General features: G+C 40.5%; 1 protein-coding gene across 1 annotated transcript in view; it reads right to left on the minus strand.

Annotated features, from left to right (window-relative positions):
* Positions 1-16,143, minus strand: part of TNKS (tankyrase) — a 65,449-nt gene that overhangs the window by 21,340 nt on the left and 27,966 nt on the right. Inside the window, exons 6-14 of the mRNA XM_081893946.1 lie at positions 15,176-15,242; positions 13,836-14,022; positions 12,879-13,000; positions 10,382-10,473; positions 10,209-10,287; positions 5,299-5,470; positions 3,120-3,199; positions 2,207-2,352; positions 1,471-1,636 (exon numbers count right to left, since the gene is read on the minus strand). Of these exons, the coding sequence (XP_081750072.1) occupies positions 1,471-1,636; positions 2,207-2,352; positions 3,120-3,199; positions 5,299-5,470; positions 10,209-10,287; positions 10,382-10,473; positions 12,879-13,000; positions 13,836-14,022; positions 15,176-15,242 (1,111 nt within the window). The remainder of the gene's footprint in view (positions 1-1,470; positions 1,637-2,206; positions 2,353-3,119; positions 3,200-5,298; positions 5,471-10,208; positions 10,288-10,381; positions 10,474-12,878; positions 13,001-13,835; positions 14,023-15,175; positions 15,243-16,143) is intronic.

Raw genomic sequence — 16,143 nt, forward strand, 5'->3', positions numbered from 1 at the left:
ATAAAGACGCCACTGAACCATCACTAAATGAGTGAAATGGTAGAGGACCAAGGTGAATCAGGGTGTTTGCAGGCTTTTTCAATGGGTATGAATTATGTTTGATTTCATCAATGCGCACAGGGCCTTGGAACGTAACCCCCGCATAAACGGGGGGGGGGGCTGCCTGTAAATCTGAAAAAGAGTACCATGTCTAACCTATAAGTACAAATACAATTGCATTCATTATGTAATTTTAATTATCCTTTCTGATCTTATTTTCATAGAATCATGAAATCATAAAATCCTCGAGTTGGAAGGGACCACAAGGTCATCTAGTCCAACCGCCTGCTAGACCTGAGTGATTTATCACCCAGGAGCAGTATGAGGAACAGACCATGATGTTGGTTTCACTCAGTGGTATATCGCTGGTGAAACCACCACTGCTCCCGAGTCCCTCTGCTAGCAACATCCACTGGAGGGACTCAAGAATTCCTTCCTCAAACAGGCACTGCTAAAAGAGGGACTCAGGAGTGGCGATGGTTTCACCGGCGATATATCGGCGGTGAAACCGCCATCCCACTCTGCTCTCATACGATGGAGAGGGAGAAACAAGCTGTATCGGTGAGGTACCGATACACCTTGTTCCTCCTTCTGCATCTTTAAACTGCTCAGCTGAGGAGCGTGCAGCTGTCCTTGCCTCAGTCGAGCAGTGAAAGGAGCCCTCAGTCCTGCGCTGGCTCCCGGAAGTCGACGGTGGGGTGGGGGCTCTGTGAAACTGCTTGGCTGAGAGGAACACGGTGGCTACTCCCCGCAGCAAGCAGTTAAAGGAGCTCTGATGCTCTGCCCACTCACAGGCAAGCGGGGAGAGCACTGGGGCTGTCTCAGCTGGAGTGGGGAATGTTCCGTCCTCCCAGCTTAGCTGCGCAAACAAGCTGCATTGTCCCAGCCCACGAGCCTGGATGAAACTACCTCAGCTTTCAAGGTGAGAGCTGGGGCAGTTTCACCCGGTGTCTCGCGGGCAGAGGCCAATGCATCTTGTTTTTTCAACGTTGCAGTATATCGTCAAACCACAATGTTTGGCTGGCGACACACCACAACGTGGCAAAGCTGGTATCACCCAGCCCTACCCCTTGCAATGCAGGAATCTGTTGCCCAACATGTGGGCAACCCTCAGATTAAGAGGCTCATGTTCTACCAACTGAACTATTGTCTAGCTCAGAAACGTTGCATGCGGTACCACGTGCCACAGGTTTCATTAGATGAAGGCTCTTTAGTAGAAGAAAATTCAATAGTTGGAAAATTTCAAAATCCAGTTGGATTTTGAAATTTGATTAGAACAGACAAAATGTCACAACTGGTAAGCACGTTCTCTAGTACTCATCGTTAGGCTAGATGTTGAAGCTGATCCCCATTTCTTAAAAAATAAAGCCCTGCTGTTACTCAGCTCTTTCTCACGTCTCCAAAAGTCTAAAGAAATTGTAAGTTGCATACTTTTAAAAGGAGCTTGCAGATTTCATATTTCCCCTTTGCTGCTGCTTCATGTAGCGGTGTGAACTTCCACAGATCGGCGACGTTGACAGATGCCCCGTGTCTCACCAATAACTCTGCCACTTCGTAGTGTCCATATGAACAGGCATTGTGGAGGGGCACTAAGCCACTAATCAAAGAAAGAAACATGTCAGCTTTTAACATGTCAGGATCTAGAAGTAAAAATTGTAGTTATCCTTCAAGATAAATCAGCATTCCAAATGATGGCATCAACTGTCTCTGACAAGTGATGGACCTCCAAACCTTAAAAATTATATACATTTAGTAAAAAGGTAAAGGTAAAATAGGTAAATGGCCCCTGGTCGGTTAAGTCCAGTCAAAGGCGACTATGTGGTACGTCGCTCATCTCGCTTTTCAGGTTGAGGGAGCCGGAATTTGTCCACAGACAGGTATCATCAGAACATTGATGAAACGCAACCCCTTTTCCTCATGAGATCCAGAAGGAGAAATCTGGTTCCAAAAAAACCAGCATCTGGCAGTAGTGGACAGGGCAAACAGGTTGAAATTTAATCAAGAGTTTGCCTTTGTTGGCTGCTAAACTGGAGGATATAAATAGAACCCCTGGACTGTGGCCATACAGCTGAAGAATAAGGTACTGAAAAGCACAGAAGCAAAAGGACTTGGAAAGCAAGAAGCTATTCTATTCAGACACAAAACCGTAAATTGAATCCCAGGTTACCCTTTATCCTTTGCATGCACATCCGCTCCGTGATGAAGCAAGTACTCCACGACTGACACTCGGTTATAACCTGCAGCGAAGTGCAATGGGGTTGAATGACGCCCCTCCAGATCCCTGCAGTTCACATTCTGAGGACTGCAAAGTTGCTGTGAAACGAAAATTGAAAGAGAAAAACATCCATAAAGGAACTCGTGAAAGAGACCTTTTCAAGCAGTTACCACCTTCTCAAAGTGTAAAAATGAGAGGAGGTTTCATTGCCGCTGCTTATCTTTTCCTTTTCTTTTTTTGCCTCAGTGGCTACTGCCATGTCCTGCCTTACAGATGCAAATTCCTGAATTGCTTATTTAAGTTTTAAACCATGAAGTGACTCTTTTGCAATAAAGAACACCAATTCAAAATGTTTTTGAGTAAGACAGGATTTTTAAGTCTACTCACAATATGCCATGGGTTTATCGTGATATCCAAGCTGGTCTGTGAGTCATAACTGTCTTACTGTGCTCTGTTTGCAATTGTGATTGATTTAATCCCACTGATTCTAAAGCAGTCAAACGCACCTGCCCACCAGCAAGCGGCATTATCATGCACCCAAAATGGAATCATCACACACGAAAGGTAGGGCTGATTTTGATGGTGCCAAATACTTCCTCCTATCTTTTTAGGCAGATCACACAAGCAATGACAGTAATACAGTGGTACCTCGGTTTACAAACTTAATCCATTCTGGAAGTCCATTGTTAAACCTTCCCTAACGAGGCCTCCCGCCGCCCTTCCACCATTGAGATTCCATTCTTAGACCGAGACTACTTCCGGTTTTGCAGAGTTCGTAAACCAAATCGTTCATAAACAGGACTGTTCTTAAACCAAGGTACCACTGTATAGAGGAACACACTGGGTGTTATTTGCTCCAACGTACCTTCACAGTTTCCAAGTCTCCAGCTTTAGAGGCTTCCAACAGTCTGTAATCCACATCAGATGTATGTACAGGAGTGCTCTCTACACAAGAGACAAAAAAATTATAAACAGGTTGAATTTATAGAAACAACTTTTAAGAAAAAATATGAACTGCAAACCAGGACGAGACTCTTGATCTCAGTGGGTTCAAACCCCACATTGGGCATCACAGGGGGATGCACTAAATGACCCCCGAGGTACATTCCCACTTTACAATTCTATAAATCCCACCTTCCCCATGAGTTCAATGGATCAACCTAGACAAGTAATTACATGTCAGCTGCAGTCCCCATATGAGGAACATACTGGGGCATACCACGGGGTTGGAGCAACTCTCTAATTAGAAAATGTTATAACATTTGAGGATTTCTAGCTTAGGGGGGAAAGTGAGCAATGACTGACTGATGGATTGGATTTCTATGCTGCTTTTCATTCAAATGAATCTCAAAGCGGCTTACAAACAATACAGAACAATAACAGAACACCGCCAATACAACATAAAATATATAAAATAATCCACAAATCATCAACAAAACAATTATAATATATAAAACACTATTAACAAAACAGCAACTAAAAAAGAAGCCGAACATCACCCAATTACAGCATAATATTGTATGAATAATCAATCAATATGGCATTTATAATCTATAAAGCATTAACAAAATAGCAATAACAATAAAATAAGCTAAGCACTGTTGAGTTCATGGACTCTCCATGCCTCATTTATGCTTCCCAGCTACTGGCAGAGCACAGTTGTGCTCAAGTCTTGCCTGAGGGCTTCTTGTAAGCATCTAGTTGGCCACTGTGAAAACAGGATGCTCAACCAGATGGGCCCAGGGTCTGATCCAGCCTAGCTGATCTTATGGAGCTGTAAGAATTAGCAACAGTAAAGCACTTTGTAATGTGTTCACTGTTTCTGATATTGAATTTCAGATTGTTGCAACCCATCATTGCATCTGCCGGTGAAGTTCGGGTAACTAATGCTAATTATTTCATGGAAGTGACAAAGGGAGATGTTTGTTTTGTTTACCACCTTCAATCCGTAGATCTCAGAACGGTTCACATAATAAATATACTACATAGAAAAACACAAAAGACATAAAAACAAGAACAAAAAGAAAAGAAAACCCAAGAAATCTAATGGTGTCTGTCTTCTGGCAGGCTGGACACTACTGGCACATATAGATTCCCCTTCCACAGATTTCAGGGGGATGAAGGGGAAGGAAGAGGAAGGAAAGTTCCACTACATGATCTGAAGTCTGATTGCATGATTGTGGACATTGCACAAAATAATGTGCTGGCTGGAATTTTAAATATATGGATATAAAAGGTTAATTGGCTTTTGGTGTGGTAAACTGGATATTTCTTATAACATACTTATTTTCTTAAAGGGATATGTTTCTCTGAAAAGAATAATAAAGCATTCAAGTGGAGCTGCAGCTTTTATTACTAGAAGCTATGATTTTAAAGCGTTTATGTCCTGATCTGAACAGCTGGGCAGGGTTGTTGCATTTACCATTCCTCTCTCTGATCCCCCAGCCAGAACTGTGCATATGAAGATTCTTTGTTGTTATAAAAGCTAAAAACCCCAAGATTGGTCATTCATATTTCCAGCTGTTAAATAATCCCAGTTCCATATGATCTGTGGTCTTAGAATCACTTTGGCTTTGGAACATCAAAAGCAGCTCTCAAAAATTCACCTAATGAGTTAACTAACTGGGAAGTTTCCCATTTGCCTAGCCCAAGGGCAAGTAGGTACATGATGCATGTAAAAGATTCAAAACAAGCTCAGTAAAGGAAATCATAAAAAAGAGTCTGGGAGGCAGGAGGAGGAGAGGGAGAGGGAGTGGGTGACTAAAGTATCAAGAAAATTGACATAATTAAACATTGGAAAGAGTTCCCAGGTCTGAAATTAGCTCATGCAGAGCTTGTCATCCCGTTTACAGTGACTTTTTAACAGTCATTGTAAATAGAGTCACATTGTTTCAGTGTGTCATTTTGTTTATCCTTTTCAGTCGCTGCCTTGAGCCTCATTTGCAAAGCAATTTTATTTTAATTAAAATAAGAACCAATCAGCCTTTCCTGCAAATTACAAATGCACATCATTGGTTATCATTATCGTCTGAAAGAACACCCACCATTCAGTATCTGCTGCACTGCTTCGTTGCCCATCTGCGCTGCTGTAAAACCTTGTAAGGAGATGATGGAGGGGTCCGAACCATAATTCAGCAGGAGGCGACATGTCTGCAGGTGACCTGCCATAGCAGCCCTATGCAAAGCTGTTTGTCCAAGTGTGTCTAGTGCATTCATCTGAGGGGGAAAATATATATATATGTGCTTAACCCAAGCAGAGCTTATAAATGCTTTACAATCTACCTTACCTCACAATCTGTGGATGGAAGGGAAAAAGTTAACCAAGACTACAAGACACTAATTTCATTACCCCTCCTGCTGTGTTTAAACAGTAACACAGCAGGACAATAAAGGATCAATTAAGTCCTTCCACGTTCCTTTGAAGGCACATTTATTTCATAGGAAGTAGGTGATTAACGGAAATTGTTACCAAGGTAAAAAAATTAATGGGGCTACCATAAATTTAAATGTACAATAAGCACATTTATTTAACTGTAAAATAAATACATGCTTTCCAATTCTGCTGACAAATTAAATAATATCCAGTTACTGTAACAAATGGAAACATAAATGCTAGATTTATATGTGAAAATGTGTTTTGGGAGAGTAAGGGGGCAGCTAGCATTTAAATAGGGTTTCGGTCTGACGAACCAGTCTACGTTTTTGTGCCTAGAGGAAGGACTCTCCCCTGTAGTCAAAATAATCAATCTGAGAGTACAAGAACCTGTCTGGCTCAGAAAAGGGGGGAAAACTGAAGAGCAGATCAAAGTATTGTACATACAGTAGTACGTAGCAAAACACTAACTCGAGTTGCTGAATATTCTTCAAACAACACACATAACCCAACTCCCAGCTCTCCTACCACTTAAGATGAACAATTTGCCCAGATATGAAGGGAACTTAAGCAGAAAGGGGATCCCTGTAGATAATTGATTCTCCCCTCTAGGCATATACGTCTGGCTATAATATACAGACCTCCGTATGTAGGAGCAGATTCACTAAGGGTGGGTTTGGCTACCCTGCTTCCCTTGAGAAGAGCAGAACTTCACAGGTAAATTCAGAATTTCTCAAGGGGAGGGCAACAAGCAGTGCATCCAGGGTCAGAAATCCAACAGCCGTGAACCATTTGACATCATCCCAGCTATGTGAATAAGGACACATCCTGCAAAGCTGTCTTGGAGTTGTCAAGCTCTTTCATGGTATCTGAGGTGTTATAGCTAGCAGTCTTGGGCCAATTAACACTTATACCTGATTTTCCAGATTACTCTTGGAAGAAGAGGTTATGGCAGGGAAGTACAAAGTTAACAGCATGGCTAATCTGCCTTCTGGGCATCAACTGGTTCTCCTCCTACCTGAAAACGTATGCTGAACCTCAACAACCTTGTTGGAAGAAGAGGTAAAAAGACAGATGATCAGTCCTCAGAACTGAATCAGATCTGATCAAATATCTTTGGGCTAAAGGCTTACTCCACTGGGGTTAACCAAGCCAATCTGGATGAAGGTTAAAAATGAACCTTTTCCAGTGTTTTTCCCCTTGTGGGCAGATGGGTGTTTACATAAGAGAATAGTTTCCTTCCTTCAGGACTGATTTTTATCAACTACCACTCTATCTGTGACATATGCATTTTAGCTGCCATACTGTCTGTCCTAACCAGCACACACTGCATTCCTCATTTATGGGAAATGAGAGCTAAATTGATAGCTCCAAGTTCCCCAAGTGTAGGTAGAGGTGGCTTCTTAGAGACCTTGGCCAGAAGGCCCTCACCATGCAGACCCAAATTTCTTGCCTGAAGTATCTGGTTCCTCCATATTAAATTTATATCAAGCAAAACAAAAACAAAAACCCTTCAAACATATCAATTCAGCACCCTGCAAATTTCAAAATCTGTAGTTCACCAAAATTCCAACTGACCTAAGTAGAACTGGCTGAGAGCTAACATACCAAAATGACTATTTGCCTGGTATGGAATGAAAGCTTCATTCATCAGCCCACTGCTGGCTTCCCAACGATATATACACTTAAAAGTTACACTGCTCACTAAAGCTACACCAACCCCTCCCCAAAAAACTGTGGCCGTCACATTGATTGTTGTTGTGCATGTTATGTTGATGCAGTGATGAATTGCGCTGCAGACTGTGAAGAGCTCTTTCAGCTTACAAAGTGACAGGTCTATCAGCTCCACCAGACAGACATCAGCGCAGACCTGATAGTCACATGTTTTAAACCTGCTAAAATAAGCAATGCTAACATCACTTTCAAAGTCATGTTGCCCAGGTCTATCAAGCAAGAGTTTGCCATTGGAATGAATTTTTTTCACTACATCCAAGTCCCTTCCCTATGTGAAATGTTACTGAAAGTCAACATGGATGTATGTCATTGTTCAACGAGCAATTATTTTTTACTTCAGCACTTTTTACTGCTCCTGTGTGGCAATGCAGCACTCGCACCTATAACTGTCCTATGTTTTGCCAATCATCTGTAATAGCTCAGCAACTGAAGACTATTTTGACAGGGCCTCTTATTACTGATTTCCTTCCTGTTTTGAATTCTCAGTGTTTCCTAAATCCTTACTTTCTAGAGGTAGAGGATAGAAAGGTAGAACATTTGGACGTACATTTCTCATCTATTCTCTCCAATGTATGGTTAGGAGCTGTGGGTGAAGGCTTCTTTACTGGGTTCAAAAGACCCTGTTACTCAAATAATCTCATTTTCCTGTAACCCATTGGCCAGATACATTATTTTAATCAACAAACAGGATCCCCACTTCTGAAATTTTATTAGATGGCAATTTGGGGAAGTCATTTAATTAGCAGCCTGAGTAAACAATTTTGCCATTTCAGTGAGCACAAAGGCTCTTCTCTAAAATGTTTCCCCACAGAAAAAAGGTAACAGCTGGTTCAAAATTCTGGAACATAACACACTACACATTCACGATTCGGTATATCACTGTATTTTATGATCCTATTAAACCTGCTTGGAACAAATACAGAAAAAGAGGTCTGGAGAATAGCACTTCTATATAATAGATTCCTAAATTAAAACGCATCTGTCTGACATAATTGAAGAATTGTTGATATATGTTATATCTCTCTAATAAGATATAATAAAGAAGATGTACTTAACTGTTTGGGGGTTTGAATGGAAACCACAAACTCTCTCTCTTCCCCTCCTCCACACTCAAGGTCCCCTTAATCCAGGCCATACAACAGCCGCCAAGAAGCCTCAAAGGTTGCACTTAAGAACTGCAAATCTGGACCCAACTCATTTAAGAACAGGAGTCACCATTGCTACTATTGCAAGGCCTGGTACTTATTGCAAAGCTATGGACTTTCCAGCTTCCTGAAGCCTTGGTACCCTTGGGCCTTAGCGACTTCATTCACCTGTGCCAACAAGGCAACCACTTGTGAACTGCAACCAAGATCTCTTTATCTGAACTTCTCTATTTAATACTCTCAAATAATAAACTGACCATACCTCAGCCCAAAGTATGTCACCATATTTCCAGAAAAGACTCTGAAGAACCCCAAACACACAGAATCAGAAGTATAATTCACCATTCAGGAGTTCAGTGATTCCCAGGATTTTCTGCCCATGGACCACTTGAAAATTACTGATTGTCTTGGTGGGCAACTTAAAGGTTTGTTTTTTAACCTGTTAAAGAAATTGTAATGCACGATGCTAGATCTTTATTTGTATTTTTATGGCTTCGTTTATTTCTTATATTGTATTGCATTCTGAATGCCACAGAAATACAAAATGTGGTACAATACAAAAAAAAAAGAAGCAATAGAAGACAATTAAAAATCAATATGAATGTGGACATGCAGCATGCCAGTTGAACAAATCTCATGGGTTGGGGACCCCTGGCAACATATATGAAATCCTCACTTTATAAGCAGTCTTGAACCTTGCACTTTAAAGAAGACATAAAACAAGTTAAACTAACAAGAGTCTATACTCAAGTAAGAAAGAAGTATATGTAACAACATTTATACATTAATTTATGAAATTGCACCTCTGTGTTTTAAAGAAACAGAAAAAGGAACTTGAAAAGGACAGCTAATGAAAGAGCCTCAATGACAATAATTTACCCAATAGGCTTTGAAAAACATTATTTTATCTTTGAAAAATATGTAAACATTACATGCGCCCAAGCACTCTGGATATCAGGAGCAATTTGAATTAGCATTTTTATTTGATTATACACTGGTTGGTTGGAACAAAAAGATGTAAATTTAGACCAGACAAAAGTGGGTAGATTACGAGTTTTGTGGCCCAGCTGCAGCTAGGGCATTAGTGCCAAACAATTAAATGGGCGAAATGTAGCTGTGATGGTTCAGTGCAGAGATAGTTAACAGGTGTGCTGAAAAAAGGCATATTGCAGCTCTCCTTATTCCATAATACTCAGTATTATCATGGTCTGAGCTGCAGACTTCAGATGTGAAAGCACCCTATGATTTCCTGTCTAATATCAAAGCTCTCATCCAAATTGAATCTTTAAAAGCTTGGCAGGAAATTATACAAGGAGAACATTTTATCCCGGTAAATTCTTCAAAGGCAAGGCAGACTTTTACCAGGATCATATCAAGCAGAGATTACAAAGCCAAAGAACTTATGACAAACAAGCTTCTTCCAAAACCTCATGCTAGCAGATCCAGACTTCTGTTCAGATGTCTGGAAAGGAAATGCGTGCAAATAATTACTTCCAACTATCAAAGTTGGTATCAATGAAAATGTAACGACTACATTTGTTTGTGTGAAAAGAGGCAAAGAGTTGAACCCCCACTGTTTCCATAGAGCCACAAAGAAATATCAGAGCAAATGTTTCCCTAATTTTTCACACCTGTAGGACTAGCACACAAGACCACAGGTATAATACAGTGTGTGGAAAATTAGGCATAATCCAATATTTACCTTTGCTCCATGTTTATGAAGAACTTCCATAACATCGTTGTGAGCTCGTTCAGCAGCAAAATGCAAAGGTGTCATGAAACTAGTTTGGAAAAGAAAGATACAAATAAATAAGTTTCAGAATGCGTCCATTTCATCTAAACACAAATCTTGCTGTTTTAAAGAAGAAAACATACTCTTTATTCTTCTCATTGACATTCGCTCCTTTCCGAAGCAGTAACTCAGTGACTTGTTTCCGTTTGGGGTGAAGGGAAGCCACAGCACAGTGCTGCAAAAAAGGCAATGTAGGAAAACTTAAGCCAAGGGTTAGAACATGGAAAACTGAAGGACATGCTGGAAATACAAGATGAGAAGGCTGCAGTTAACCTGTATAAATCGTAATAGTGTACAACAAGGAATTTGCTTCTTAGGATGTAGGACTGGTTCAGGGATTCAAAATGGAACTGTATGCAAGTGATTGAAGTTCAAGTAGCCCTTCAGGCGCCAGAGTAATTCCCTGTGCCAAAGATGCAATCTGCTACTTAAATGGAATCACGGCTTGCTTCTTCTGCAGGAACCGCCACAACAAATTGACAAGCAGAGCTCCAGCAATGTCCATAGTTCCATATGCATGTATCCTTTCTGTGGACACCATGTAATATATAAAATACAGTGCACATACTGTACTATCATATTTTGAACTTGTTCTCATGTGAAAATCTTAGTACAAAAAAGTGCACTTAGAACCTCTAACAGCTTTTTTTGGGGGGGGGTGCTGAGGTGTAATGCAATAATTTGGGGGCATCAATCGTTTTCCATTTCCCTGGAGTAAACATGAACTGTTGCTTCTACTCCATATGCATTTAGTACAAAACTATAATAGAAAGCACAAGATGTTCTGGGATAGGTTTTACGTATCCCAGAGATTGGCAGGGATGGCCCACCGCGCTTTGCCACCTGAGCCAAAACAGGAAGGTGCCATGCGTCCCCACGCCAAAGCCTCACTTATTAGGGTTGTGTGGCTGTGGCTTCCAGCAAGATCTTGCAAGAGCCCAGGGGGACTTTGTGGAGCTCTTGCAAGGTCTTATCAGAACGTGGAAGCCTTCAAAGGTACTTCTCCGATATTGAGGGAGGGTGAACCTTGAGTTCTGCCACCTGAGGCATGGACGGGCTGGTCCTGGGAGAAAGAGAACTTGTGGCCCTACAGATGTTACTGAATTGCAACTCCATCATTCCTGACCACTGGCCATGCTGGCTGTGGCTGGTGGACGTCTAACTTTATCAGGAGGGCTACAGGTTCATTATCCCTAGGTTACAAGATCACACACTTCTTTGGTGATGCAAGCGTAGCCCTTAATCATAGCAAACAGTGGCAAGGGAATTCGAGCACCAATGAGGAGGGGCTGGTGAGAAGGACAGTATGATCCCTCATCTTAACCTCAGCACGGTCGCTGTTAGAGGACATACTATGATATATTTGAACTGGCGCTCTACAGTCGTGTCTTTCCAACTGTGGAAGTATGAAACTGTTTCAACCATTTTGTCTATTGTTTTTGGGTTATAAAATGGCTGCTTTTCGCTCTCTGTTCTATAACCAGGCAAGCTCAGAAGTTCACTGCATGAAGCAAACACGTGAGGTGCAAATGAAACCTAAACATGAATAAGACGAAATCATGGAAAAGAGAATCTCAAGCAGAATTCTACTGCCCTTCTGACTGGTCACCTGAAATAATGTGTGTAAGTAAAGCTAGCAAATGGAGTTTAGAAAGACACAGTGCTGGTGAAATAGGAAAGAGCTGGACTCAAAAGAAGGAAGCTAAAGGACAGCTACACATCCAGATTCCAGGAACAGAAGATGCTGAACAATGAGAGAGATGGACACTGCCTGGTAAAAGTATCAACTTGGGTAGGGAAATAATCTGGACTAGATGAACGTGTTTTCCTATTTATTTTCATTTTATTTTCTTTGCTCAAACTGTTTCAAATCATTACTGTTGAATAAAGACCTTCATGATTATTTTTTACATTGCCGCCTTACAAAATCTTTCACAAAATCTAAATTTGGGTTAAACGTGTAAGAGGCATTGTAGTTCACACCATACTAATTGCCTTACCACACTACTTGATATAGAAAGTTCGCTGGGCCACTAAATAAATTCCAGGCGTTAAGGACTGTTTTAGTGGAGGCAGGCAGGTTATCCACACTTGGTGGCAGCAGTAAGGATAAAGGGAGGAGCTAAATTAGTTGGTTTGCTTGCCTCCCTTGCCTCTCACAGCACAGGCTACATACAGCTTGTGCCATCGTGCCTACAGATATGCAACCTTTTTTTTTTTTTACTCTAGCAGGTTTTGAAAGCTGCTGAAGCAATTACAGTTGTAAAAATACACGATGTACTGAGGGATCAAACTATTCATTTCAAAGCAGACAACTGAAAAAAAACATTTAATTCTGAATGGCAGAATTCTCAGATCCCTGCTAAAATGGTGTAAACATGAAAGAAGATGCTTACTACAGGTTCTTCCTTAGCTCAGCATTAAGTCAATGGCAGGTCAAGCATCATTAGCTATGTGATGGGCTGAACTAGATTTACCTTGAAAACGCCAGTCTTAACTATGGGATAACTTCAGCCACAATTATGTATACAAAACCTTACATGCTGCCTAAAGCAAGCAGAGTGACTCTTATGCTCTCACCAGTGCTGTCTCATGGGACTGTGGCTGCTTGAAATTAATGACCTCCAAGGCAAGTGTCTTCTTTACTTTGGCTAAGTCAGCTTCTCTTGCTGCTTGTAGTAAGGAATGTCCTTTGAATTCATCTGCAGGGGAATAAACAATATTCATGACTGTCAGAATTATACAGCATTAGCTTAGGAAAGCCAAACAACAGTTAAGAGGGACAATATAATTCCACATAGTTCACCAAGAACTGTCCTATTGCGTTCTCTCAAGTGAAGATTGTGAAGACAAAATAACATTCTTGGGCTGAGCGGTAAAAGGGGGGTTTCTATTTCAATGCTACTCAGCCTAAATGCAAAATTAGTTTAGATGCCCAGTAACTTGTATAAATGCTGCCTAAAGGACACACACACACACACACACACACACACACACAACCACACTTCTGATCTGCCAAATATGTTGATAAGAGAAGATTAACAAGAAAAAAGGTTGCAGGGAAAGGCTTCTGAACTGACATTTAATGCCTGAAATAAATTAGAATGTTGTCCCAAAATGACCCAAATTTTGTGACACTAGCGAAATCTATTAACACATATGAAGCAGATATTGTAAGGGCAGTAATTAAGTAAATATTACACAACAACTAGCATGGTTATTCTCAGTTTGCATGATTTATTACATAATTTTCATTATTTCGAACAATGTATTCTGCTTCTGCTGGTCATGATGAAGGATGCGAAGGAACCCCAGGCCCTACCCTATGACTGCTCAAAATGTTACACAGCAATCCCTCTGAGATTTCACCAAAAATGCCCACATCAAAATGATCTTTGCAACTATCTTTGCAAAGATAAAAAAAGAAAGTTGAGGTTTCCAGGGAGTTGAATTCTGTGATCAATATCACACTCTGTAGAGCACAAAGAGCCCTTTCTAGATGTGAAATACAGTATTTTGCACCCTAGTGATACCTACAGGTAAGCCTCTCTTTCAGCTCAGGTGTTGGGGCCATGTCAACAGCACTCTTTCCATGACAGTTGACCAACGTTGGATCTGCACCATGGCTGAGTAACAAAGAACAAACTTCCACACGATTCTTAGAAGCGGCTTCATGTAATGGGGTAAACTGCCAAAGATCCATTGCATTAACACAGGCACCGTGCTAAGTAAGGAAAGAATAAGAGTTAAACTGTACAAGTCCTTCTATGTAGTGTCAGTACCACAGTTAACTTTCAGTGCTAAACAGAATAGGTGTTATCTAATTAAACCTTTGATTATAATGAATTGATATTTTAATACATGTTCAAATAATATGTACTTGATAGAAAGAATGTGCTCCAGGTTTGTTGCTTGCAAATGTTTATTGAAAGCCCAGAGTCTCTCTCAGAATATGATGAGATTACAGAGTTAAAAAAATAAATAAATGTCAGTTTCAGTAAGACTTGGTGTAGCATAGCAGGTAAAAAACATCCTATGTTGAATCTCGACTAGCCATAAACAGTGGTTGGCTTGGGGCAAGTAATAGGTTGTATCTAATTTAAGATTATTGCCTTATTTCCACTTCCACAACAGAACTTCCTCCTCCAACTCTCCAAATCTGCTTGGGGTGTCTCTCCCAAACCTTCTGGAGCAGATATATATGGGGCTGTGAGGGGGCATCATAGAAGGAGAAGTTCCATTGTGTGAGCAGAAGTCACTGCAATCACGTAATAATTTAGCTAGACGTAACCCAGTTGCTGTAATATGGTGGAAATACTCTCCTATGTGTGGAATGTGGACCAGGTCTAGTTATTTTCCCTTAGTTTTTAATAAGATGGCATAATAGAAAATATTATGGACTTCAGTAAAAAGGCCCCCATTGATTTAGCAAATTTATGTGTTATGGATGGCATAACACCTAATTTTTACAGTGTATTATTCAGAGGTGTAACATTTCAGAGGTGTGACAAATATGTCACAATCACACACAAATTCAGTTAATCATATGCTATTGTTTGAAAAATGGCCTCATTGATGAGAAATGTGTGTCCCTCAAACATTGTTCTTTCGTTTGTTTGATCACACAGAAAGACCCCCACAAGCCATACCGTATTTCCATACATATGCTTTACACAGCAGCTAAGGACATTTATATTGCTATTGCCATGTTTAGTTCACAGGATCTGCAAGGCTGCTTACACAATTTAACTTAAAAATACAAATAACCATACAATAAAGAACAACACACAAATAGTAAACACGACAGCACACTACATGTTAATTATTTCCTTCAATTAATTACGTGACATTAAGGAATTACTTCTCTTTAACGTTACCTTCAACAGCAGTTCTGTAACTTCATAATGTCCATAGGAACATGCATTGTGGAGGGGCACAAGTCCACTGCAATAAATAAAGCATTAAAATGACATTACCTAAAAAGCTAATAATTAGGCAACTTAGAACCAAATTGGCTGCAGCAAGAGAGACATTTAAAGATGTAAAATGTAATTTAACCTCAATAACATTATTATTCAAACAGATGCTTGGTCATAGATTCTAGCCAGGTGCAGGATTTTATGAAAATCTGAGCATGTAACAAAAGCAACACTGCACTGGCCAGTTTCATGCAGGGTATCAGTCACGTGATTCAGGCCTGCACAAGTGGGAATTCTGATGCACAGATGAGAAGATTGCTTGAACTCATCCAGGGAGGTGGCACAGCAGCTGTTCCACACGACCAACTTTTAAAATCCTTTCTGAGCCCTAGGTGAAGCCACTTTTTAAAGCACTTTGCTATATCTTATTCCAGCATTTGAAATGCGCCTCTTCCTTGCCTTCGTACAAAGGTTCCAACTACTTCACAAGCAAGGGGAGAGGAGCTTTAAAAAAAATACAATTCCTGAATGCAAAAATGAGGTCAGAGCACAAAGGAAAGCTTTAGAAGAACAGAAAATTGTTACAATAATCTAACAGACTAATTTGTAAAGGTGTGACAAATAAAAATATGGCGTGGAAACACCCCGACCACACTAGAAAAAAATGCAGTAGGAGATATGAAAAAGTCTTAAGATATTTCTGAATTATTCTACAGCATTGTTGTTTATCTCCCTTCACTTTCCACATGGACATATCTGTCAAGTAACCACTATACCTCTCCCAGAATGCAATTTGAAAACGACTGCTCTAAGGCATTGGGGGGGGGGCTGCAGCATGTGATACTTAATCAATTCTGTGATCTCAAAACTATACTCCAAATGTACATCATTGTAACATCTACAAGATTTGAAATGCTTGGGAGACT

Source organism: Podarcis melisellensis (genome assembly GCF_964234715.1).
Source record: "Podarcis melisellensis genome assembly, chromosome: 17".
NCBI lineage: Eukaryota > Metazoa > Chordata > Lepidosauria > Squamata > Lacertidae > Podarcis > Podarcis melisellensis.